The 20,010-nt window shown below is 41.7% G+C and overlaps 1 protein-coding gene across 1 annotated transcript in view; it reads left to right on the top strand.

Moving 5' to 3' along the window:
* The window catches only part of LOC135042583 (mucin-3B-like), a 55,309-nt gene extending 36,302 nt beyond the window's left edge, over positions 1-19,007 (top strand). Inside the window, exons 7-9 of the mRNA XM_063955033.1 lie at positions 11,666-11,718; positions 11,837-11,873; positions 17,218-19,007. Coding sequence (XP_063811103.1) covers positions 11,666-11,718; positions 11,837-11,870 — 87 coding nt within the window. The 3' untranslated portion in view covers positions 11,871-11,873; positions 17,218-19,007. The remainder of the gene's footprint in view (positions 1-11,665; positions 11,719-11,836; positions 11,874-17,217) is intronic.
* Positions 19,008-20,010: the final 1,003 nt, after the last annotated feature.

Genomic DNA, 20,010 nt, shown 5'->3' with positions numbered 1-20,010 from the left:
GATGTAAAGGTTGCTGTCATAAAACGCTTTAATAGAACTTTAAAAACACGGACGTGGCGCTATTTCACAGCGCATAATACTTACAGATATATAGATGTTTTACAGGCCTTTATATGCAGCCACAATAACACGTACCACAGAACGATTAAGTGCGCTCCATTTGAAGTGAAGCCCTCTAACGCTTTGAGGATTTTCAAGACTGTGTACGGCGATTACTTTAAATACGGTAAACAAGCGCTACGTTTTAACAATCGGTGAGCACGTGCGCATATCCAAATATAAGGATATATTTCAGAAAGGGTATGAACAGAATTTTTCTGAGGAAATATTTGTCATACAGGATGTGAACACTAAAGGTGTTAAGCCGCTTTATAAGTTGACTGATCTCTACGGCGAAACCATTACAGGCAGGTTTTACCCCGAAGAACTTCAATGCATACCCAAAGACCATAATAGAATTTACAAAGTGGAAAAGATTTTAAAAAATAAGACAGTTAAAGGTTGAAAATACGCGTTCGTCAAGTGGCGCGGATACCCCGCAAAATTTAACAGTTGGGTAGCGGCAGCGGAGTTAAAAGATATATAAAGTGCATTACCCTCTAAACAAGGTGAGCTATGGATGACAAATCGTTTTACATAACTTTGCCCCGCAATGCTTCGGCCTATACTTTCCCGCAGAATAAGATATCTAACTATACAACAAAGCTTGCAAAGTCGATACACTTAAGCGGTGAGTGGGAAGTCGCTCTTACAGAGATACAATATCCGCACACATGGAATACTTTGGATATACAGGATTGTAGGTTACAAATAACACAGGACGTTATGCTAACCAATTCAGTTGTGGAATTCACAACAGTGTGCGTTAAACCCGGGTTTTCTAAACCAATCGAAGTGCTGCTGGATGTAATCAATGCGGAAATTGACCGTCATAAACTGGATGGCGGATTAAGGCTAGTGTACGAACCGCTTGAAGATTTTCTAGATTAAATACTCTACTGCCCGTGGGTACGCTGTAGATTTTCATCCCAACGCGGTCGATCACGTATTTCGCATTGCCGTTTAGCAAAGCCTGCGCGTGTCCAATTCGCACGGCCGGTGAAACCTGCACTCTTTTCACGAACAAGGACGCCGCTGTGATCTGTATTTTAAAGGCATCCACTTCAGCTGACATTAAGCAGAATGAGTCTTTGTTTCTGGTGAGTTTAATCTTCAGGTCAACAGCGTTTAAAATTAATTTATGTTGATGGAAAAGGTCGCAGTGAAGCGGTCCTAGCAATTCAATAGTGCGACTCTGCTCTGTCGCTCCTGCTCGTTTTTTGAATCCCGTATTCGGTCCGTCCAGCACAGTGTTGTTAAATTTTTCAGCCAAATCTTTGTAAAATAATCCTGTTGTGTGCTTTGTTGACAAAGCGTCCGAGCTGTAATTCAATATAGTCTCAATGTACGCACGGTATGCGTAAAGATTGTTGGATTGTGATATGAGCCTATCGCCCAAAGTTACATCCACTTGGTTGAATAAAGTCGCTATGGGGTAATTAATAAGTGAGACCCGCGCACCTTGCGGTATCGGTGTGTTATCGGTTCGTACAATCTTGCACGTCACGTACAGCAGCGTGTTGTTCAGATCATAGTAGTGTTCGCCGCTGGCCGCTATATTAAACTCTAGCGGTGCTGTGTCTGATAACGCCGCTAAAGGTTGAACTTCAACGTATAGACTTTTCTCTATGCTAGTTTGTGTCGGGGGTACGTCAAAAAGATCCAGCTCAGTTTTTGCACATTAAACGGACTCGTGGTGTATGAAAGACATGTTTAAAAAATATCACCAACGGTGCACTTCGACTTTTTCTTCTTCTTTGAGTTGCGTCGTCTCTGGTTTTTATTTAAAAAGGGTATCTCCCAAGGCAGAAGTGATATCACACGCTTCCGTTTTCTTTTAGACACACCTTTTCTTGTATATATTAGGCCTGATCAATCTTGTTTTGCTTGGTTCGACTCATGTATTTTATTAATTACGGCCGTTGTGGCTTGTCCGATAACGTCTTTTTTTCAATATTACGTGCGGCTGTCTTCATATGCGGTTTAGCTAACTCTAAACCTCTCCGGAAGACTTCGAAAAATACAGACTAAACCGCAGCCGTACATGTACGCGCTGCCGTGAAAACCGGGTAATCTATTACCAGCTTGCGTATTATAATATTGTGCGTAGAGGTCCGGATCACCATAATTTTTAACAGCGACCATTCTGTTTAGTTAATAAATATAGTTTTTGCGACGTCTGAAGTGTAGTTTCACAATCACTTTACCAAACTTAAATGATATGTTCTTGTTCTGGTCGTCCTTTATCTCTATGACGACTGTGTCAAAATGCGCTTTGCACAAAGGTATGTAATCTGGCTTCTCATATCGTATTGTGATCACTTCGTTGTTATATCCCTTAATTTTAACTGTGCGTAGTAGCGGTAGGTAGCTATCACCGACCCTCTGATGTTCGATAATGTCAGTATATACGTACAGCATATATTGGTCTCCCTTGATGTCTGTGCATGGCTTAGAAATCTAAGTTTTAGGCTGTAAATCAAGTATACTCGTCAGTTTATCACCTGCTGAAAGATGATACAGCCGCTTACTGTCGCATGATACAACACGTTCAAGCGGTTCGTACACTAGCCTTAATCCGCCATCCAGTTTATGACGGTCAATTTCTGCATTGATTACATCCAGCAGCACTTCGATTGGTTTATAAAACCCGGGTTTAACGCACACTGTTGTGAATTCCACAACTGAATTGGTTAGCATAACGTCCTGTGTTATTTGTAACCTACAATCCTGTATATCCAAAGTATTCCATGTGTGCGGATATTGTATCTCTGTAAGAGCGACTTCCCACTCACCGCTTAAGTGTTCCGACTTTGCAAGCTTTGTTGTATAGTTAGATATCTTATTCTGCGGGAAAGTATAGGCCGAAGCATTGCTGGGCAAAGTTATGTAAAACGATTTGTCATCCATAGCTCGTCTTGTTTAGAGGGTTATGCGCTTTATATATCTTTTCATTCCGCTGCCGGTACCCAACTGTTAAATTTTGCGGGGTATCCGCGCCACTTGACTAACGCGTATTTTCGACCTTTAACCGTCTTATTTTTTAAAATCTTTTCCACTTTGTAAATTCTATTATGGTTTTTGGGTATGCATTGAAGTTTTTCGGAGTAAAAACTGCCTGTAATGGTTTCGCCGTAGAGATCCGTCAATTTATAACACCTTTAGTGTTCACATCCTGTATGACAAATATTTTCTCAGAAAAATTCTGTTCATACCCTTTCTGAAATATATCCTTATATTTGGATATGCGCACGTGCTCACCGATGTTAAAACGTGGCGCTTGTTTACCGTATTTAAAGTAATCACCGTACACAGTCTTGAAAATCCTCAAAGCGTTAGAGGGCTTCACTTCAAACGGAGCGCACTTAATCGCTCTGTCGTACGTGTTATTGTAGCTGCATATAAAGGCCTGTAAAACATCTATATATCTGTAAGTATTATGCGCTGTGAAATAGCACCACAGCCGTGTTTTTAAAGTTCTATTAAAGCATTCTATGACAGCAGCCTTTACGTCGTTATTAGTCATAAAATGGTGTATGTCGTATTTTTCTAACACTTTTTTTAAGGTTTTGTTTAGAAACTCTTTACCGCAGTCGGTTTGTAGACTCTTTGGTACGTAACCCTGCTGAAATATTTTTTCAAAAGCATTAGCGACGGCTGTAGCATTCTTAGTCATTAGGATTTCAGCCCACGACCTCTTACTGAAAATATCGATGATGGGTAGTATGTACTTAAATCCGTCATTGTACTTTGCAAGATCTATGAGCGAAACCAAGTCGCATTGCCATTGTTGATTTATATCCGATACGCAGATCATATTCCTTTTATAGTTTTTCCTGACCGGCTTATGTAATATATAAGTATCTTCTTTTTGCAGCTATTCTTGAATATCGCTCCTTTTAAACACGTCTTTATTCGATGCATAAAACTTATCAATGCCGCTATAACTTCCCGGTTTTAATACAGTGTAATACGCATTCTTCATATGATTTTTTCGGTTAGCAGACTGTTGTAACACATCGAATATTTTGTTCGCAGACATAGAAGTATACACTTTTATAGATATCACGCTATAATCCAATAAACGACATTCCTAGCTCGCACGTTATTTTATAAATCATTTTGAAATAATATACATCGTTGCATCATCAGTGATAATACACAGTGTATAAAAAGCGCTTATAACAGATTTTGTAAGCTTATTTCATATAAAACAGCATCAGAAAGAGATGAAAAGTGGGAGTGTCGGGGGTTTGTTATGGGTGGTGATGGGGGCGGAGAGTAGGCGTGGTACCTGTCAAATGAGTTTGATAGAAAGTGGTTCACTATACTACTACTAGCCTTTCCATGCAGTCTTCTAATATATATTTGTCTTATACCACAACAGCCCACAGACAGAAGGTCCCAGCTGATATGCATTATGCGTCTCAGCTACAGTCCTATGTGAGCTACACACGCGAACTCTCTACTATTGCCTGGGCCAAAACCACCCAAATATTACTCCTTGACAAAATCCGTCAAGTAACCTCGTTACTTAAACTATATTGCATTATACATAGGATTTAAACATTCAAATCATTCTTACCCTCAGTTGTAATGAACCATATAAAGTATAACATCTTTTACTCCATAAAAAGTAACTGCAATACTATAGATGACTTATATGTGGATAATTACAAATAATGCAATATAGATTACCTGGTCAGATACACAATAGTTTAACACCTCAGAAGTGAATTCCCAACTTGATCCCAGTAATGTATTACCCCATTTTGTTGCTAAGTAAACTTAAATGCAGATTCTAGGTGTTCCTTGCTAGTATATGATCTTGTTGTGCATGCAGATATGTATGTGTGAATATATGAATGCAAGAAAGATATGCTAGTGTTATCAGATTGTGCTCTTCCCTGTGTACATGTGTGTAGATGGCTGTTCCAGAAAGCATAGTGAGAAACGTCTGTGTGTGTCTGTGGCATGTATTGTTAGGGGATGATAGAGTGTGTGTGTGTGTGTGTGTGTGTGTGTGTGTGTGTGTGTGTGTGTGTGTGTGTGTGTGTGTGGCATTTATTGTTAGGGAATACATTTTTAACATGCACTTGGCTAATCTATGGATTAACTGATAAGTGCTGGATGATCATCTACCTGAAAAAGGTCTAGTGTGTGTGTGTGTGTGTGTGTGTGTGTGTGTGTGTGTGTGTGTGTGTGTATATGTGTGTTAAAAGGTCATCAGTATGTGTATAGAGATGGACAGATGAAAGCAGACAAAGGGAGAAAGCAGTGTCCATTGTAATTGTAATAGGCCAGCCCATGTGCAGACACAGTGCAGGCATAACATACAGAAATAGTAAAGATATAAGTCAAAAGGAGAGATGATTTAAAGTGAAGGTAAATAAAGGTAGAGTGTGTTATAGTATAGTCAAAAGTATGGTTACCTTCCAAAGAAAGTGTTTTGTCGAGTGGATTTCCAGAAGCCAGGTCAGTGTTGTGTCCTGTAATGTAGTGTCAGGGAAAGAAAGCATGTTTTGGGTGAGGGGGCTTTATATAACCTTTCCCAGCATGCACCTCACCAACCTACCCCCACAGCTGCACATGGCTTGGAAGTGTGACATAAGATCCATTGCTGGCTAGGTGTCATTTCCTGTTCTTTGTATTACTATAGCTCATGTTACGATCAATACAGTATGTTTCCTTTGTTCTATATACAGCTGATTTATTCCCAGTGTATTTCTTAATCTGCGCAAGCACAGTCTTGCGCATGCTCACCTTATTAGTGGCGCTGAGCAGACGCGAATATCGATGCTCCTTCACAACTACAATGTGGCATAAAATGATCTGCAGCCACTACATTGTGGTATAATATAAAGTGGAGGCACTACACTGTGGTATAATGAAGTGAAGACACTTCAGAGTGAAATAACATGTACTGGGGACACTATGTGGCGTAAGGTGTAGTGTAAGGTGTAGTGGCAGCACTGCAATGTGAATTAGGGCACTACTATGGGACATACGATTAATTAGGACACTACTATGGGACATAAAATGAACTAGGGCATTACTATAGTGCATACAATTAACTATGAAATTACTATAGAGCATAAAATAAACAACTAACAACTGCTGAAGGGAAGGTTTTAACTGTAAAAGGACGATTCTCCGTGATGCACGGGACAGCTACACAAATTCAAACAACATACGTCTCCAAAATACCAAGATTTCTCTTACATCCTAAAGGATACTGGAAATACATTTAGTACCATGGGGTATAGACTGGTCCACTAGGAGCCATGGGCACCTCAAGAATTTGATAGTGTGTGCTGGCTCCTCCCTCCATGCCCCTCCTACCAGACCCAGTTTCACGCTTATGGAAGCTCCTGAAGAGTTTTTCTGCATTTTTTCTGTTATTTTCAGGCAGGACTGGTTGGCACCAGCCTGCCTGCTTCATGGGACTTGGGGGGGGGGGGGGGGGGGAATGGCCCAACTTCTTGAAGGGTTAATGGTCCCGTTCCCCGCTGACAGGACACTACCTCCTGAGGGAACTATTCGCAAGCCCCACCATGGCGACCGTACATTCCTGCAGCACGCCGCCACCCCTAACAGAGCCAAAAGAGTGGTGAGTACTAAGCCAGCGTCCCGGTTAGCGGGTCACCGGCCATTAGGGTACGGAGACGCACGGCTTCTAACCGGGGTGGACTGCGTCTCCAGATTCAGTACACAGTGCAGACGCACAGCTTCTGAGGGGGTGAACTGAGTCTCAGTACACTGTGCACAGTACCCACACTGGCAAACACAGACTTAAAACGGATCTGACTCCATTTTAAGCACTAAATTACCTCAGCCAGTATAAAAAATGCGGGAAGCCTGCGCGTGATAGAGGGGGCAGGGCTTCACTGTAAGCGGATCCAGCAGCTCACCAGCGCCATTTTCCCTCTGCAGTGGACACAGATGCTGACTGACAGAAACGCGCAGCTCCTCCGGAGTGACTCCAGATTACCTCAGCGGTACCAGGGGGTCATAGCAGGGGGGAGCAATTATTAGTGTACCGGCTAAGCTTAGCATTAGTGATAAGGGCACTGGGTGCTGGGTCTATATTATCTCTGTCTCTCCCTGGAAAGGCTCTTTGTGGGTTAATTGTGCTTTTAACCTTTTCGTGTGTGTGTGTGTGCTGTCACATTTACAATATGTCAGGCAAAGTGTGTTTCATGTATGGCAGAGTGTTCCTCTTCCCCAGGGGGCTCACTACTATGTACTCAGTGTAGTGTACCTTCCCAGGCTAGCGGGGTTGAACCAGCATGGCTGGATTCCATTAAAGGAATGATTTCCAATATTTCTACTAAATTGTCCCGCAATGAGAAAGCGACGCAATACTTAAGACAGTCTGTGGATGAGTTTATGAACAGAGACTCAGTCCCCAAACCAGCGTCTCAGACCCCTACCATTTGTCTGCAAAAATGTACTCTGGCCCATATCCTGCAGTCTGACCCTGATGATGCTGGGTCAGACATGGAGGAGGGGTTGGTGGCCTCAGAGGGGGGGATGCTGCTCTGTCACAGGGAATAGAGGCTCTTATAGAAGCTATCAGAGACGTTCTGCAAATTCCTGATAAGGTGACAGGAGTGTGAGGTATCTTATTATTAAAAATCCTCAGTCTCTTTTCCTGTGTCAAAGGAACTGAATACCCTGTTTGGAGAACTGTGGGTTAATCTTGATAGGAAATTTCAAATCCCTAAGAGGTTACTCTCATCCTTTCCTTTTCCTCCTGAGGATAGGAAAAAATGGGAAAGTCCACCGGTCAGTTTCCAGGCTATTACGGAAAATAGTTTTGCCTGTCATTGGTGCAGCCTCCCTGAAAGACATTACTGATCGTAGAATTGAGACCACACTCAAATCTTTTAAAACAGCTGCTGGGGTGGCCCAGAGACACACTCTAGCATGTGTGTGGATCACTAAAGCCATTGCTAAATGGTCAGGTAACCTAAATGAAAAGAGTTAGATTCCTTATCTGGGGGGGGGGGGGGGGGAGAGAGATTGTTTTACTCTTACATATATACAGGACTCTGCAAACTTCATGGTGGAAGCCATAATAGAAATAGGCTTGCTTAATGCACACACCACGGCTATGGCAGTGTCGGCATGCAGGGGCTTGTGGCTACGCCAGTGGACTGCTGGTGCGGACTCCCGGAAAGGCCTACCATTTACAGGAGAGGCATTATTTGGAGATGTACTGGATAAATGGATCGCCAAAGCTACTGCGGCTAATTCCACATATCTTCCTTCCGCAGCTCCACCAGCCAGGAAAACCTACTCAGCTTCCAATTTGCAGTCCTTTCGGACTACTCCGAGATCAGGGGTGAAATCTGAACCTTCCGAAATCTCACTTAGAGCCAACACGGAGGCTTCCATTCCTGGTAATGATACTGGACATGGAGTCGCAGAAAGTGTTCCTTCCGTTGGAAAAGGAATTGGTAATCCAGTCGATGGTTCGGGATGTCCTGAAGCCAACCTGGATATCGGTGCATCTATGCATTCGCCTTCTGGGGGAAATGGTAGCCTCTTACGAGGCGCTTCAGTACGGAAAATTTCACGCAAGACCTTTCCAGCTCGATCTGTTGGACAAATGGTCCAGATCGCATCTTCACATGCACCAGAGGATCTGTCTGTCGCTAAGAGCCAGGATTTCTCTTCTATGGTGGCTTCAGACTTCTCACCTAATCGAAGGTCGAGGGTTTGGGATTCGGAATTGGATTCTGCTACCTACAGATGCAAGCCTCAGAGGTTGGGGAGCAGTCACCCAGGGAGTGCAGTTTCAGGGAAGATGGTCAAATCAGGAATTTGTCCTTCCAATCAACATTCTTGAACTCAGGGCTATATACAATGCGCTTCTGCAGGCCTCATATGTTCTTCGAGATCAGGCCATTCAGGTCCAGTCGGCCAATGTGACGGCGGTAACATACATAAACCAACAGGACGGAACGAAAAGCAGAGCAGCAATGTCTGAGGTGACAAGAATTCACCACTTGGCAGAAAAATACGCTGTGGCATTGTAATCGCTCTTCATTCCGGGAGTAGATAACTGGGAAGCAGACTTCCTCAGCAGACACAACCTGCACACAGGGGAGTGGGGCCTTCACCTGGAGTTGTTCAGGTGTTTGACACTTCAGTGGTGATATCCACAAATCGACATGATGGCCTCTCGTCTCGACAAGAAGCTCAAGTGGTATTGTTCCAGGTCGAGAGACCCACAGACAGTGGCGGTAGATGCCCTGACGACTCCATGGGTCTATCAGATGGTGTACGTGTTTCCTCCACTTCCTCTGATCCCCAAGAATTCTCAAAAGAATAAAAACTGAAAAGATTCAAGCAATACTCATTGCTCCGGACTGGCCAAGGCGGGCCTCGTGCGCTGATCTTCTAGAGATGCTACTCGAAGATCCGTGGCCTCTACCTCTTTGCGAGGATCTTCTGCAACAGGGCCCGTTCGTCTATCAAGATTTACCGTGGCTATGTTTGATGGCATGGAAGTTGAACAGATGATTCTAGCCCAGAGAGGGATCCCTGACAAGGTCATTCCGACTATGATCCAAGCCAGAAAGGAGGCAACGCCTAAACATTACCACCATATTTGGAAAAAATATGTCTCTTGGTGTGAGAGCAGAAAATGTTCTGTGGTTGAATTTCATTTGGGACATTTACTGCTTTTTCTGCAGCCAGGTGTGGATGTGGGCCTACATCTGGGCTCCATAAAAGTCCAGATTTCGGCCTTATCCATTTTCTTTCAGAAACAATTGGCTTCTCTCCCTGAGGTCCAGACGTTCTTGAAAGGTGTTCTGCACATCCAACCTCCCTTTGTGCTTCCCACGGCACCATGGGATCTCAATTTGATTCTGCAGTTCCTCCTATCGATCTGGTTTGAACCGTTACAGGCGGTAGATGTAAATTATCTTACGTGGAAGACCGTCACACTGTTGGCCTTGGCTTCAGCAAGCCATGTGTCGGAGCTGGGGGCGTTGTCTCACAAGAGCCCCTATTTAATTTTCCATGAAGACAGAGCTGAACTCAGAACTGGTCAGCAATTTCTTCCTAAAGTGGTGTCTGTGTTTCACATTAACCAACCTATTGTGGTTCTGGTTGTTACTGACACCTCTACTACAGTACTTCAAAGTCTTTGGATGTTGTGAGGGCTTTAAAGGTGTATGTAAAGAGAACAGCTTGTCACAGAAAATCGGACTCTCTGTTTGTTCTTTATGATCCCAATAAGATTGGGTGTCCTGCTTCAAAGCAGTCCATTGCGCGCTGGATCAGGTTTACTATCCAGCATGCTTATTCCATGGCAGGATTGCCCGTTCCAAAATCTGTACAGGCCCACTCTACTAGGTCGGTGGGTTCATCCTGGATGGCTGCCAGGGGTGTCTCGACTTTACAGCTCTGCCATGCAGTTACTTGGTCAGGTCAGGTCACGTTTGCTAAGTTCTACAGGTTCGATACTTTGGCCTCTGAGGACCTTCAGTTTGGTCAATAAGTTATGCATGAACCTGAGCACTCTCCCATCCGGTTTGGGAGCTTTGGTACTTCCCCATGGTACTAAATGGATTCCCAGTATTCTCTAGGACATAAGAGAAAATAGGATTTTAATTACCTACTGGTAAATCCATTTTTTTTTGTAGTCCTTTAGAGGATACTGGGCATCCACCCGATGCTTCGTACCTCCTGCACTGTTACTTGGTTAAGTATTGTTGTTTGGTTCAGCTGTTTGCTGTTTCTTGTTTCAAGTTTGATTAGCATGACTTTCCTCTTGTTTCATGTGTGCTGGTTCGGAATCTCACCACTATCCTTTTATATCCTTCTCTCAAAGTATGTCCATCTCCTCGGGCACAGTTTCCTGGACTGGTTCTGGTAGGAGGGGCATGTAGGGAGGAGCCAGCACACACTATCAAATTCTTGAGATGCCCATGGCTCCTACTGGTCCTGTCTATACCCCATGGTACCAAATGGATTCCCAGCATCCTCTACGGAATACGAGAAAAGGATTTACCGGCAGGTAATTAAAATCCTATTTTTAGTGGGTGTTAAGTGATAGGGTAAAGCATTGCTACTAAGCAATTAAGTTTTCATATAACAATTTCTTAACAGAACACTTTAAAAGGAAAAAAAAAATGAAAAGCGTGTGATGCACAGGATTTTATATTCACTTTCTGGAGAATCACCATTACGGTAAAGACCATTTTTAAAATATCACTATGGGACCCACAAATATCTGGCTGTGCACTGTGTACAACAGTAATGTTCTATAATAACAATATACACGTTACTCCCATGATCTTGGAAGCCAATCAAATTACTGTAAGCCGTATTATTTATTTATGTGACTGGCAAAGCCTCCTTGGTGCTCTGCACTTTCTGGAATGATTTCTTTGAATTACAGTATCTGACTTGTGCAAATATACAGTATGCATGTTAAATTGCATTATGTAGCTGTGACTTTCTGGCAGAAAGAAGTGTATGTTTTTCATAATTATGAGATATCTGAAATTATATAATGTGGTTCCAATAGTTTTTTCCTGCTTTTCAGTTATTACAAAGACGACTACATAGAGATTGTGACCTACAGTTCCCTGAAGAGAGGTAAGCTTTGCCTTTAGTATATATACTCCCCATATGCCATCATTTTTTTGTTTCCATTTCATTACACTTACACTCTTACTGACAATTTTGTCACTAACATGTTTTCTCTTTCTTTCAGCCCCTTACAATTACAAATAACTGAAATAGTGTAGCGGGTGAGTATTTTATCTTTTGTGCCGGGTTATTTAAATGAATAGTTTCATACAGGTTGAAAATCAGACGTTCTAATGATTGAGACAGTTAATTGCAATGGAGGGTGGTCTGAAGCGTGCCTGACTGATCTCCCTTCCTGCTGATCTAACCAGGTGGGAATTTTCTGTTCACCAATCCAGTGTCGCACTGGACACATGATATTGCGCAACCTACGATGATCCTCTTTTCAAACTCTGTTAGCTCCCTCCAGCAGGCATTTCATTATCAAATGATCTAATCCCCTCTACCCATTTTATACCTTCACAAATGTGTCTGCTGAGGGAGCACACCATTTTGCTTGCGCGGAAGGGTGGGAGTGGGGGTGTCCAATCACTTCTGTCTACAGTGTGTGTGTGTGTGTGTGTGTGTGTGTGTGTGTGTATATATAAATCGCCTGAACCATAAAGACTAGGAACTTGAAATTTGGACAGTAGTTTGCTTATGTGACCTAAGCATCCACTAAGAAGGTATTTTTTTAAATTCCACCCACAAAGGGGTTAAAAGGGGTGAGCTAACTCCCCCCTCACAGAGGAGAGTTAAGACAGCCCACCCAGCTGGGGCTATAAAGAACGCATGGTGCCAGCGATACCAAGTTGCGGAGCGGGGAGGACACAATGCTCTGTTCCTGGACTTCCTTGCAGTGACAGTTGCAGAGCACTCCATTATTCAAATAGGGGAGCCACATCAACTGCCACTCGTTAACACTGTCAAACATCGCTGAGTGTGGCTCTCCTATTTGAATAATGGACTGCTCTAAAACTGCTACTGGCAAGGAAGTGCAGCCTTATGGTTCAGGAGATTTTGTGAACTAAACATTGCCGAACCTTACAGAGAACAATAGGAGGAAAGGAGAGAGAGGTATTTTGACTCTTAAAGTTCATACACACTGGCCTATATATCGGCCGTTCTATTGAAGTCCAATATATCAAATATATCGCTCAGTGTGTATGAGCGATACGTCGTTTACAGACATATCACGTTGGCCCTGCAGCACATCCTACTGTCAATATATCTAACAATATATTGGCACATCGTACACATTTGCTGCAGACGCTGCTTTTTAGGGAAAGGTTCTCGCGTGATCGTAGAAGCAAACCCGGGAAACATAGAAGACTGCACCCAAGGTGGGGTGGCTTCAGGAAGAAGGGGGCGCGTGAAGAAGAAGTAAACAGTGTATTCAATCTGTCTAACCATATCCTCACTAAGGGGGAGATCTCCCTTTTGTCACTGGGTCTATCATTTGTGCCAACGTCTAAGCATGATGATTTCAACCTAGCGGTTGATCATTATAAATTTGGCCGGAAATTGAGATTTAGAGGGTTCTTTTGTGATGCAACCAGTGACAAGGGTGATGATATGACCAGTTCTTCCCTGTTGAAGAAACCAAGCTTATTTGATCCGCCAACATGCAGCCCTTGCTTTAAGATTCTTGAGAGATAATGATAAAATTGTCATCAGGCCCGCCGACAAAGGCGGTGCCGTAGTAATTTAGAATGTAGAGGATTATGATAAGGAGGTCAAGCTTCAACTTTCCGACCTTACTGTATATATGAAATGTGGATACAACTCGATGCCACTTGTGAAAAGAAGGGCGGATTCTCTGATTGAGAGATCAGTCAGTCAGGGATGGCTGACTGAACAGATATCACATTTTTTGAAGGTTGACTTCCCAATTTGTCCTATGTTATAGGCGCTTCCCAGGGTCCATAAGACCCTGGTCAATCCCCCTGGTAGACCTATTATATCTGCCATGGGGTCCCTATTACAACAACTAGCCATGTTCGTGGATGGCTTCTTGCAAGAACTTATATCTTTCAGACCTAGCAATTTAAAGGATACAGGGTATTTTTTGACCAAGATCTTGACTTTGGGAGACATTAAGGAGGAAACTTTGTTGGTGACACTTGATGTATCTTCCTTTATATACCATCATACCGGACGACTTAGGGCTTGAGGCGGTTAGAAAATTTTTAGTGTCTGCTGGGACAGCCACCATCCCGATTGAGTGTATCTTGTAGTTTTTGGAGTTAATTCTGACCAATTATCACTTCATGTACTAAGGAGAATATTATATGCAATGTTCATGGACAGCCATGGGCTCTAATGTGGCCCCTGCATATGCAGGTATATTCATGCAAGAGTATGAGACCACCCATATCTTGTCGGTCTTTGGTAGCAAGATTGTTTATTATAAACGCTTCATAGATGATATCTTAATGCTGTGGGATGGCACTGAACTTTATTTTCGTAGTATGTTGGAGGATTTAAATAATTAAAACTCCACTGTACGCTTTACGGGACATTTGGACACTGTGTGCATTAATTTTTATATCTGACTATATTTTGTGATGGCAAGAGGTTGGGAAGAACCCTATATAGGAAGGATACGGACCGCAACACAATCTTACACGCTAGGAGCAACCATCCACCATCTCTCAGATCCAGCCTACCTATCTCTGTTTATGCGAGTGCTGAGGAATAACACAGATCCAGCAAATGCTGAAGTACAGATTTCAGAAATGATTACTCACTTCCTGGAAAGGGGATACAAAATGACTACTATTAAGACTTGCCTAGAGAGGGCTCTGTCTAGGCTCCAAGAGGTGAAACCAATGAAAGAAGCGCGTATGATATACGTTACTCAATTTGATGCAAAATCATCTGGTATCCGGAACTCATTGAGGAGGCACTGGCTGCTATTGAAGTTCGATCCAAAATTTAAGGGTATGTTTGAACATCCACCCATGATGGCCTATAGATGTGGATGCAACTTGAAGCAATTACTGATGCACCCAGCAAGACAGACTGTGTGTGGCGACAATAGCTGGTTGAGCGCACAGAGAAAGGGTTGCGTCAAGTGCCTGTGGTGTGTGACCTGCAGGTCTCTGTTAGTGGGTGATAAGTTCCCAAATCCTCTGAGTGGAAAACCAATCAGTATCCGCCACCATTTACACTGTCGGTTAGATCACGTGATTCACATGCTGCTGTGTCCATGCGGTCTACCCTATGTGGGGATGATCACCTGTACTTTTAGAGAGAGGATGGCGAATAATCGCAGCTCAATCCATCAAGCACTCCTCACGGGACGCACTGACAAACCGGTTGCCCAACACTTCTTGGATGCAGGACACCAAGTGTCATCCCTGAAGTGTAGAATTATCCATTGGGTACCAATTCCTAGAAGAGGAGGAGATCAAGCACTCTTGTTAAAAAATTGGAAGCCAGATGGATCCACAGATTGGGTTCAATTGCGCCAAATGGTTTAAATGAATCAAATCCACATAACTTTTTCTTCCGTTAAAGGAGGTCTTGATTTTTTTGTAATCAAGACAGGAGCATTTGCTCCTATTGTTGTTTCCTACGTTTTTTTTAGTAATTTTTTTTACCCTCTGGTTGAGTGAGCTCCCAGAGGATTATCTGACCGATACACCTATTGTTTTATGTTTTTTGTCTAATTTAGTTTTTTTGTGTTAAGTGTTGGCTAGTGGGGTTTTTTTCTGGATTCATTATATGTCGTTTTAGATATTTTTTTATGTCTTGTTGCTATGTTGTGAACTAGGTGGACACGATTAGTCTCAACCCTTAGAGTAGGTTATTACAGAGTTTAATGTATAAGGGATAGTCTATTAATTACACATAAAAAATATTTCTTGTCTACCTGGTCACACTAGCACTGGATACCGTGTATATATTTACTAATTGATCTTTAGTATAATTCTCTGGTGAGGGGACATGCGTAGTATGTATCAATGATTAAGATCCCCAGTTAATAAACAAGCAGCCTCTGCGCTCATGCCCACAAACTTGAGACACAGAGTATCCGTTTGTGACAGGTCTCCAGTGGCAGTGTCTTGGGACACTATGGGGCTGTGTAGAGTTTGTGGCCGCCTGTCTGGCTTGTGTTCCATATGACGCGGCTCTACTTCCGGTCCCGTGACGCTTGCGTTCCAAGGGCCAGAAGTTGATCGCGCTGTTGTGGACGTTTTGCCATGACAATGGTGAGATTAACATATAGATTGGTAAATGCTCAATTAGCTTAGTGATATCATTCAGGTGCTCGAAAGGAAGGGGTATTTCTGAGCAAGAAAAAAAGCAATTGGTTTCCCCAGCACCCTGAGTGATAACAGTAACCAGATATAAATCCCACATGATAATAGAATTCAGAGATCTTCGTTACACATATTTGTGCAAATGTGTGGTTAAGCCCCAAAGCCGCATCAAGGCCTCTCTGTATATTTGGGGTCCCTAGCGCTATATCTAGGTGCAGGGTGTGGCACCCCAAAACACCAGCATAAGCCAGAAAGCCCAGCATGGCATACCAGTGTAAAAAACTATAGTGTTAATAAATTAGTATTTAGGAAGCCGAAGCTATAGAGAGGGTGATATAAACATGAAATGTAATTAAAATAGAGAAATAGTGTTAGAAAATTAATAAGTGAAAAGTGTTAATAGAATGTAAAGGTATGCCACACTAAAGCTATCCAGCCCAGCCAGTCCAGAGGCACCACACCTCACACTTCCAATGGTGAGATTAAGCCAGATCGTTTTGCATCAGTGGGTTTTTTGTGTTGTGGATGTTAGCAGCTTATGTTCATCGTTCTTTTATTCTTTAACTCATGATTGATATTTAGTTGAGTACTACACATAAGATTGATAGGATGTGACGCCCGGTGATGACGTCACCAGTGGGCGTTTGGCGCCATTTACAAATGAGTTGTGGTGTGTATATATAGAGCCAGTCAGGCAGGACCAGCTTTGCTGCTGGATACCTGTGATTGCACATGCTTCTATTCTTTGTTGCTGTTGGTTAGTGCCTCCTGAAGAAGGCCCTTTGTGGGCCGAAAGCGCTTGAGAAGAATACCTCTTACTATGATGAGGACATTGTAAAGTATATTCTGAATAAATGAAGATTTGTATTTTGTGAATAAGTCTGGAGAGTGCCCCCTCCTTTTCTCTTTCTGTAATTACAATACCTTGGTATTTGAGTGGACACCCCAGCAGGATGGAAGATGAGAGTGCGACCTTTTGTATAAAATATATATGTGTGTGTGTGTGTGTGTGTGTGTGTGTGTGTGTGTGTGTGTGTGTAATTTCTTTATACACACGTACAAACCTGGTAATAAACAACTCATTCCTTGCTATGTTCAGGCAGGCAGGCAGGTGTGTTTTGCAACTTCCACACAAAGGCCTGTGCAGAGGGCTAAGTCCTAGTCTTTCGTGGTTGAGTAAACAAAATGTATAGCATTACTGTCAGTTGTTAACTCTTTCTGCTACAATCTCTTAGTACAAGCAACTTTTGTTTTACAGGCATAATTTCATTGTTTGAAGAATGAATTTGTAAAGGTTGCTGACAGCCACACGGAGCTTGTCTTGCCTGGATTGCACATACAGTAAGAGGGGAATTGCATCATTCCGATTATCACCTGCTGTAAAGTTATCATGTCTTGTTACCTATTAGGTTAAAACATGTAACGCAGACTCGCCCTGCTTCTTACTTAGCCGGAGGCTGGCTTTGCTCATGAGCCAGACAAATACCTGAAAAATCCTTTCCGTCCATAGGAATCAGTTTTCATGTGAATATTATTTACTCTGCTGAACACGACCTATCCATCGAACAGACTGGGGCTAGTGTAAAGTGCCTCACATAGGAAATGTTTGAAAAACTGAGACTATGAATTGCAGTTACTGAATGTCATATACAGTTATTTTGGTTCATGTACGTACAAAAGGGAAAGCTGATCACAGCAGTAGTGAATTCCTGTAAATACATTTTTTACTACAGGTGAATGGAAGCAGAGCGTGTATACCGATAAGCAGGGAGGATATCAACTACTTGTAACCTTACTGAATTGACTTTGTAACAGACTGAAGGAGTTTCAATAGTTTTCAGTTTGTTTATGGGACATTGTAAAAGGATATACTGGATATCAAAGTGCCATTATATTGTGTTAGTCATTTGTTTCAGGTTTATTTGTCTAGTTGTGTACACTTAAATCTGCTTCCTCTTTGCTTACAACGCCTCCCTAAGGACTCTTGCTTTAGAAAGCTGCCAGCAATGGGGAGTGAGTAGGCAGATAAATGCATTCTATACATGGTCACTGTTCATGCCGCTGTCACTTTAATGATGCGAAGGGAATGTTACCAGTAAGGTTTCATTTCTGTTTTTTAAGCAAAAGATTGTAATTGATATGTTAGTTTTAGGACACTGTAAATTTCTATGAGCATGGCATCTTACAGAGTGGCATAAAATATAATACAAATGATGTGATATTATGACATAAAGAATATTCGTTTTGCACTTCAATATAAATGGTAACCCTGACACTTGTGATATCACGGTACTATGATTTCTCCATATCTAGACTAGAAGGTGCTAAACTTTGCCCAGAACATTGCTCTGTGCTTGATGTGCACTTAGCAATGATACTTATACATGAACTGTAAAGAGTACTGAACTTATTAGTCAACTCTTAGTTCATCACTCACCCTGATTGGCGGAGTCTCCCACTAATAGGATAATTAAATTCAATAATTAAATAAAATATTTAGAATTTAATAGTGAGGATCCCCTGTATGCCTGCAGGGGTCCTGCCAATCATGGTATTGACAGAGCTCAGGTAAGCAAGTCCAGTTTTTGTTTTGACTTTATTTTTTTAATTCTCCCAAAAATATTATTTCCATTTTAGTTGGAATTTGCTTTTTAAGTTTTGGAATGTGATAAATTAAAACTGAATTCAATAGGAGACCATATAATCACTTTCTGAGTCAGCAGATCTGTTGTCAAAAGAGGAAGGCAGTTTATTTTTACAATGTATGAAAACTTACTAATTTGACTTGTTTCTCTTTAAAGAGTCTGCACTTGGCTAAAAAAAAATGCTGTGTCATTAATTTAGGATTTTAAAGAGGAGTTGACCTCCTCTGGGATGTTTAGACCTTTCTGTGCTGGCCATAGGATTGATTCCCGGAGTTTGTTTGTTTTTTGGATTAAAAGCCTTTCTAATGTATTTTTATATTTTAACATTATAATTGTGTGTATTTTTAATATGTTTATTTAAATAAAAAGAAAAATATGTATTTAATAAATGTTTTTATATGTATTTGGTGGCTGTTGTTTTGTAACGATTATGTATTTCTAAAAATAAATCAAAATATTATATTTCTCACAATAGCACATATAAAACTGAAGTTTTAATCCCAACCCATTAAATAAAACCGATTACAGCCTTGGTCTGCTTCTTGTCAGATCTGAATGTTTGGGCTATGACCGTTAGTCTTGCCTGTTACATCTATAGTATATTAGTGAAATACATATGGTTTAGGAAAAAGATAAGAAAAGTGCAAAGAGTTCAACATGCTTTGAATTCTTTAATTTGCAAGCATCAGTTTACCGAAAAGAATGACTACACTAAAAAGGAAAAAGAAAAAAGCAAAAGCAAAAAAGTGTTGGCAGGATGTATATACCGAAATCCCAGCAATTTCAGAGATGGTTCAGTATCCTTCAGGGACACAAGCACAAACTGCTAAATGCAGGATTGTTATTGAAATCTCATTGTAATAGACAAAAAAAAAAATGACTACCAGTTTAAGCTGATATACATATTGTATAGAGAGAGTAAAAAACAGCATTACTTATGTAAAATTATAAAGTAAAAGCAGAAATAAAGTGTTAATCCATTTAAATGATAGTTTGTCCACTAGTTAAACTGTCCTTTTAAATCTATGGCTGATTTTTATTTCAACTTGACTGTAGCGGTTGGATCGCTCATCAGGTCATAACTTAGTCTCTCTTACTTCAGGATCCTGGGGGGTTGAAGTGATGAAACAGGGGTTCCTGTATACACAGGCTTGAAAACACTCAGTAGCTGCTGTTTTATTAATACTATAATAATAACTACAGTATCGCTACCATTTTTTAAAGTAACGCTGTCCTTATAATTCTCCAAGGGGATGGTGAAATAGGGCTACTTAGTGTTAGCTATTGAAGACAGGTTTTTTCTATCTAAAGATGATGTTAGTGTGGTACCCCGGAAAAATTGTGTATACCCCTTTAACATATAAATGACAGAGATTGCACCTCACATTTCATTTGGCTGGCACAGC

Source organism: Pseudophryne corroboree, chromosome 2 (assembly GCF_028390025.1).
Source record: "Pseudophryne corroboree isolate aPseCor3 chromosome 2, aPseCor3.hap2, whole genome shotgun sequence".
NCBI lineage: Eukaryota > Metazoa > Chordata > Amphibia > Anura > Myobatrachidae > Pseudophryne > Pseudophryne corroboree.
The sequence above is the reverse complement of the archived record's forward strand: the minus strand, read 5'-3'. Positions and strand labels throughout refer to the sequence as shown.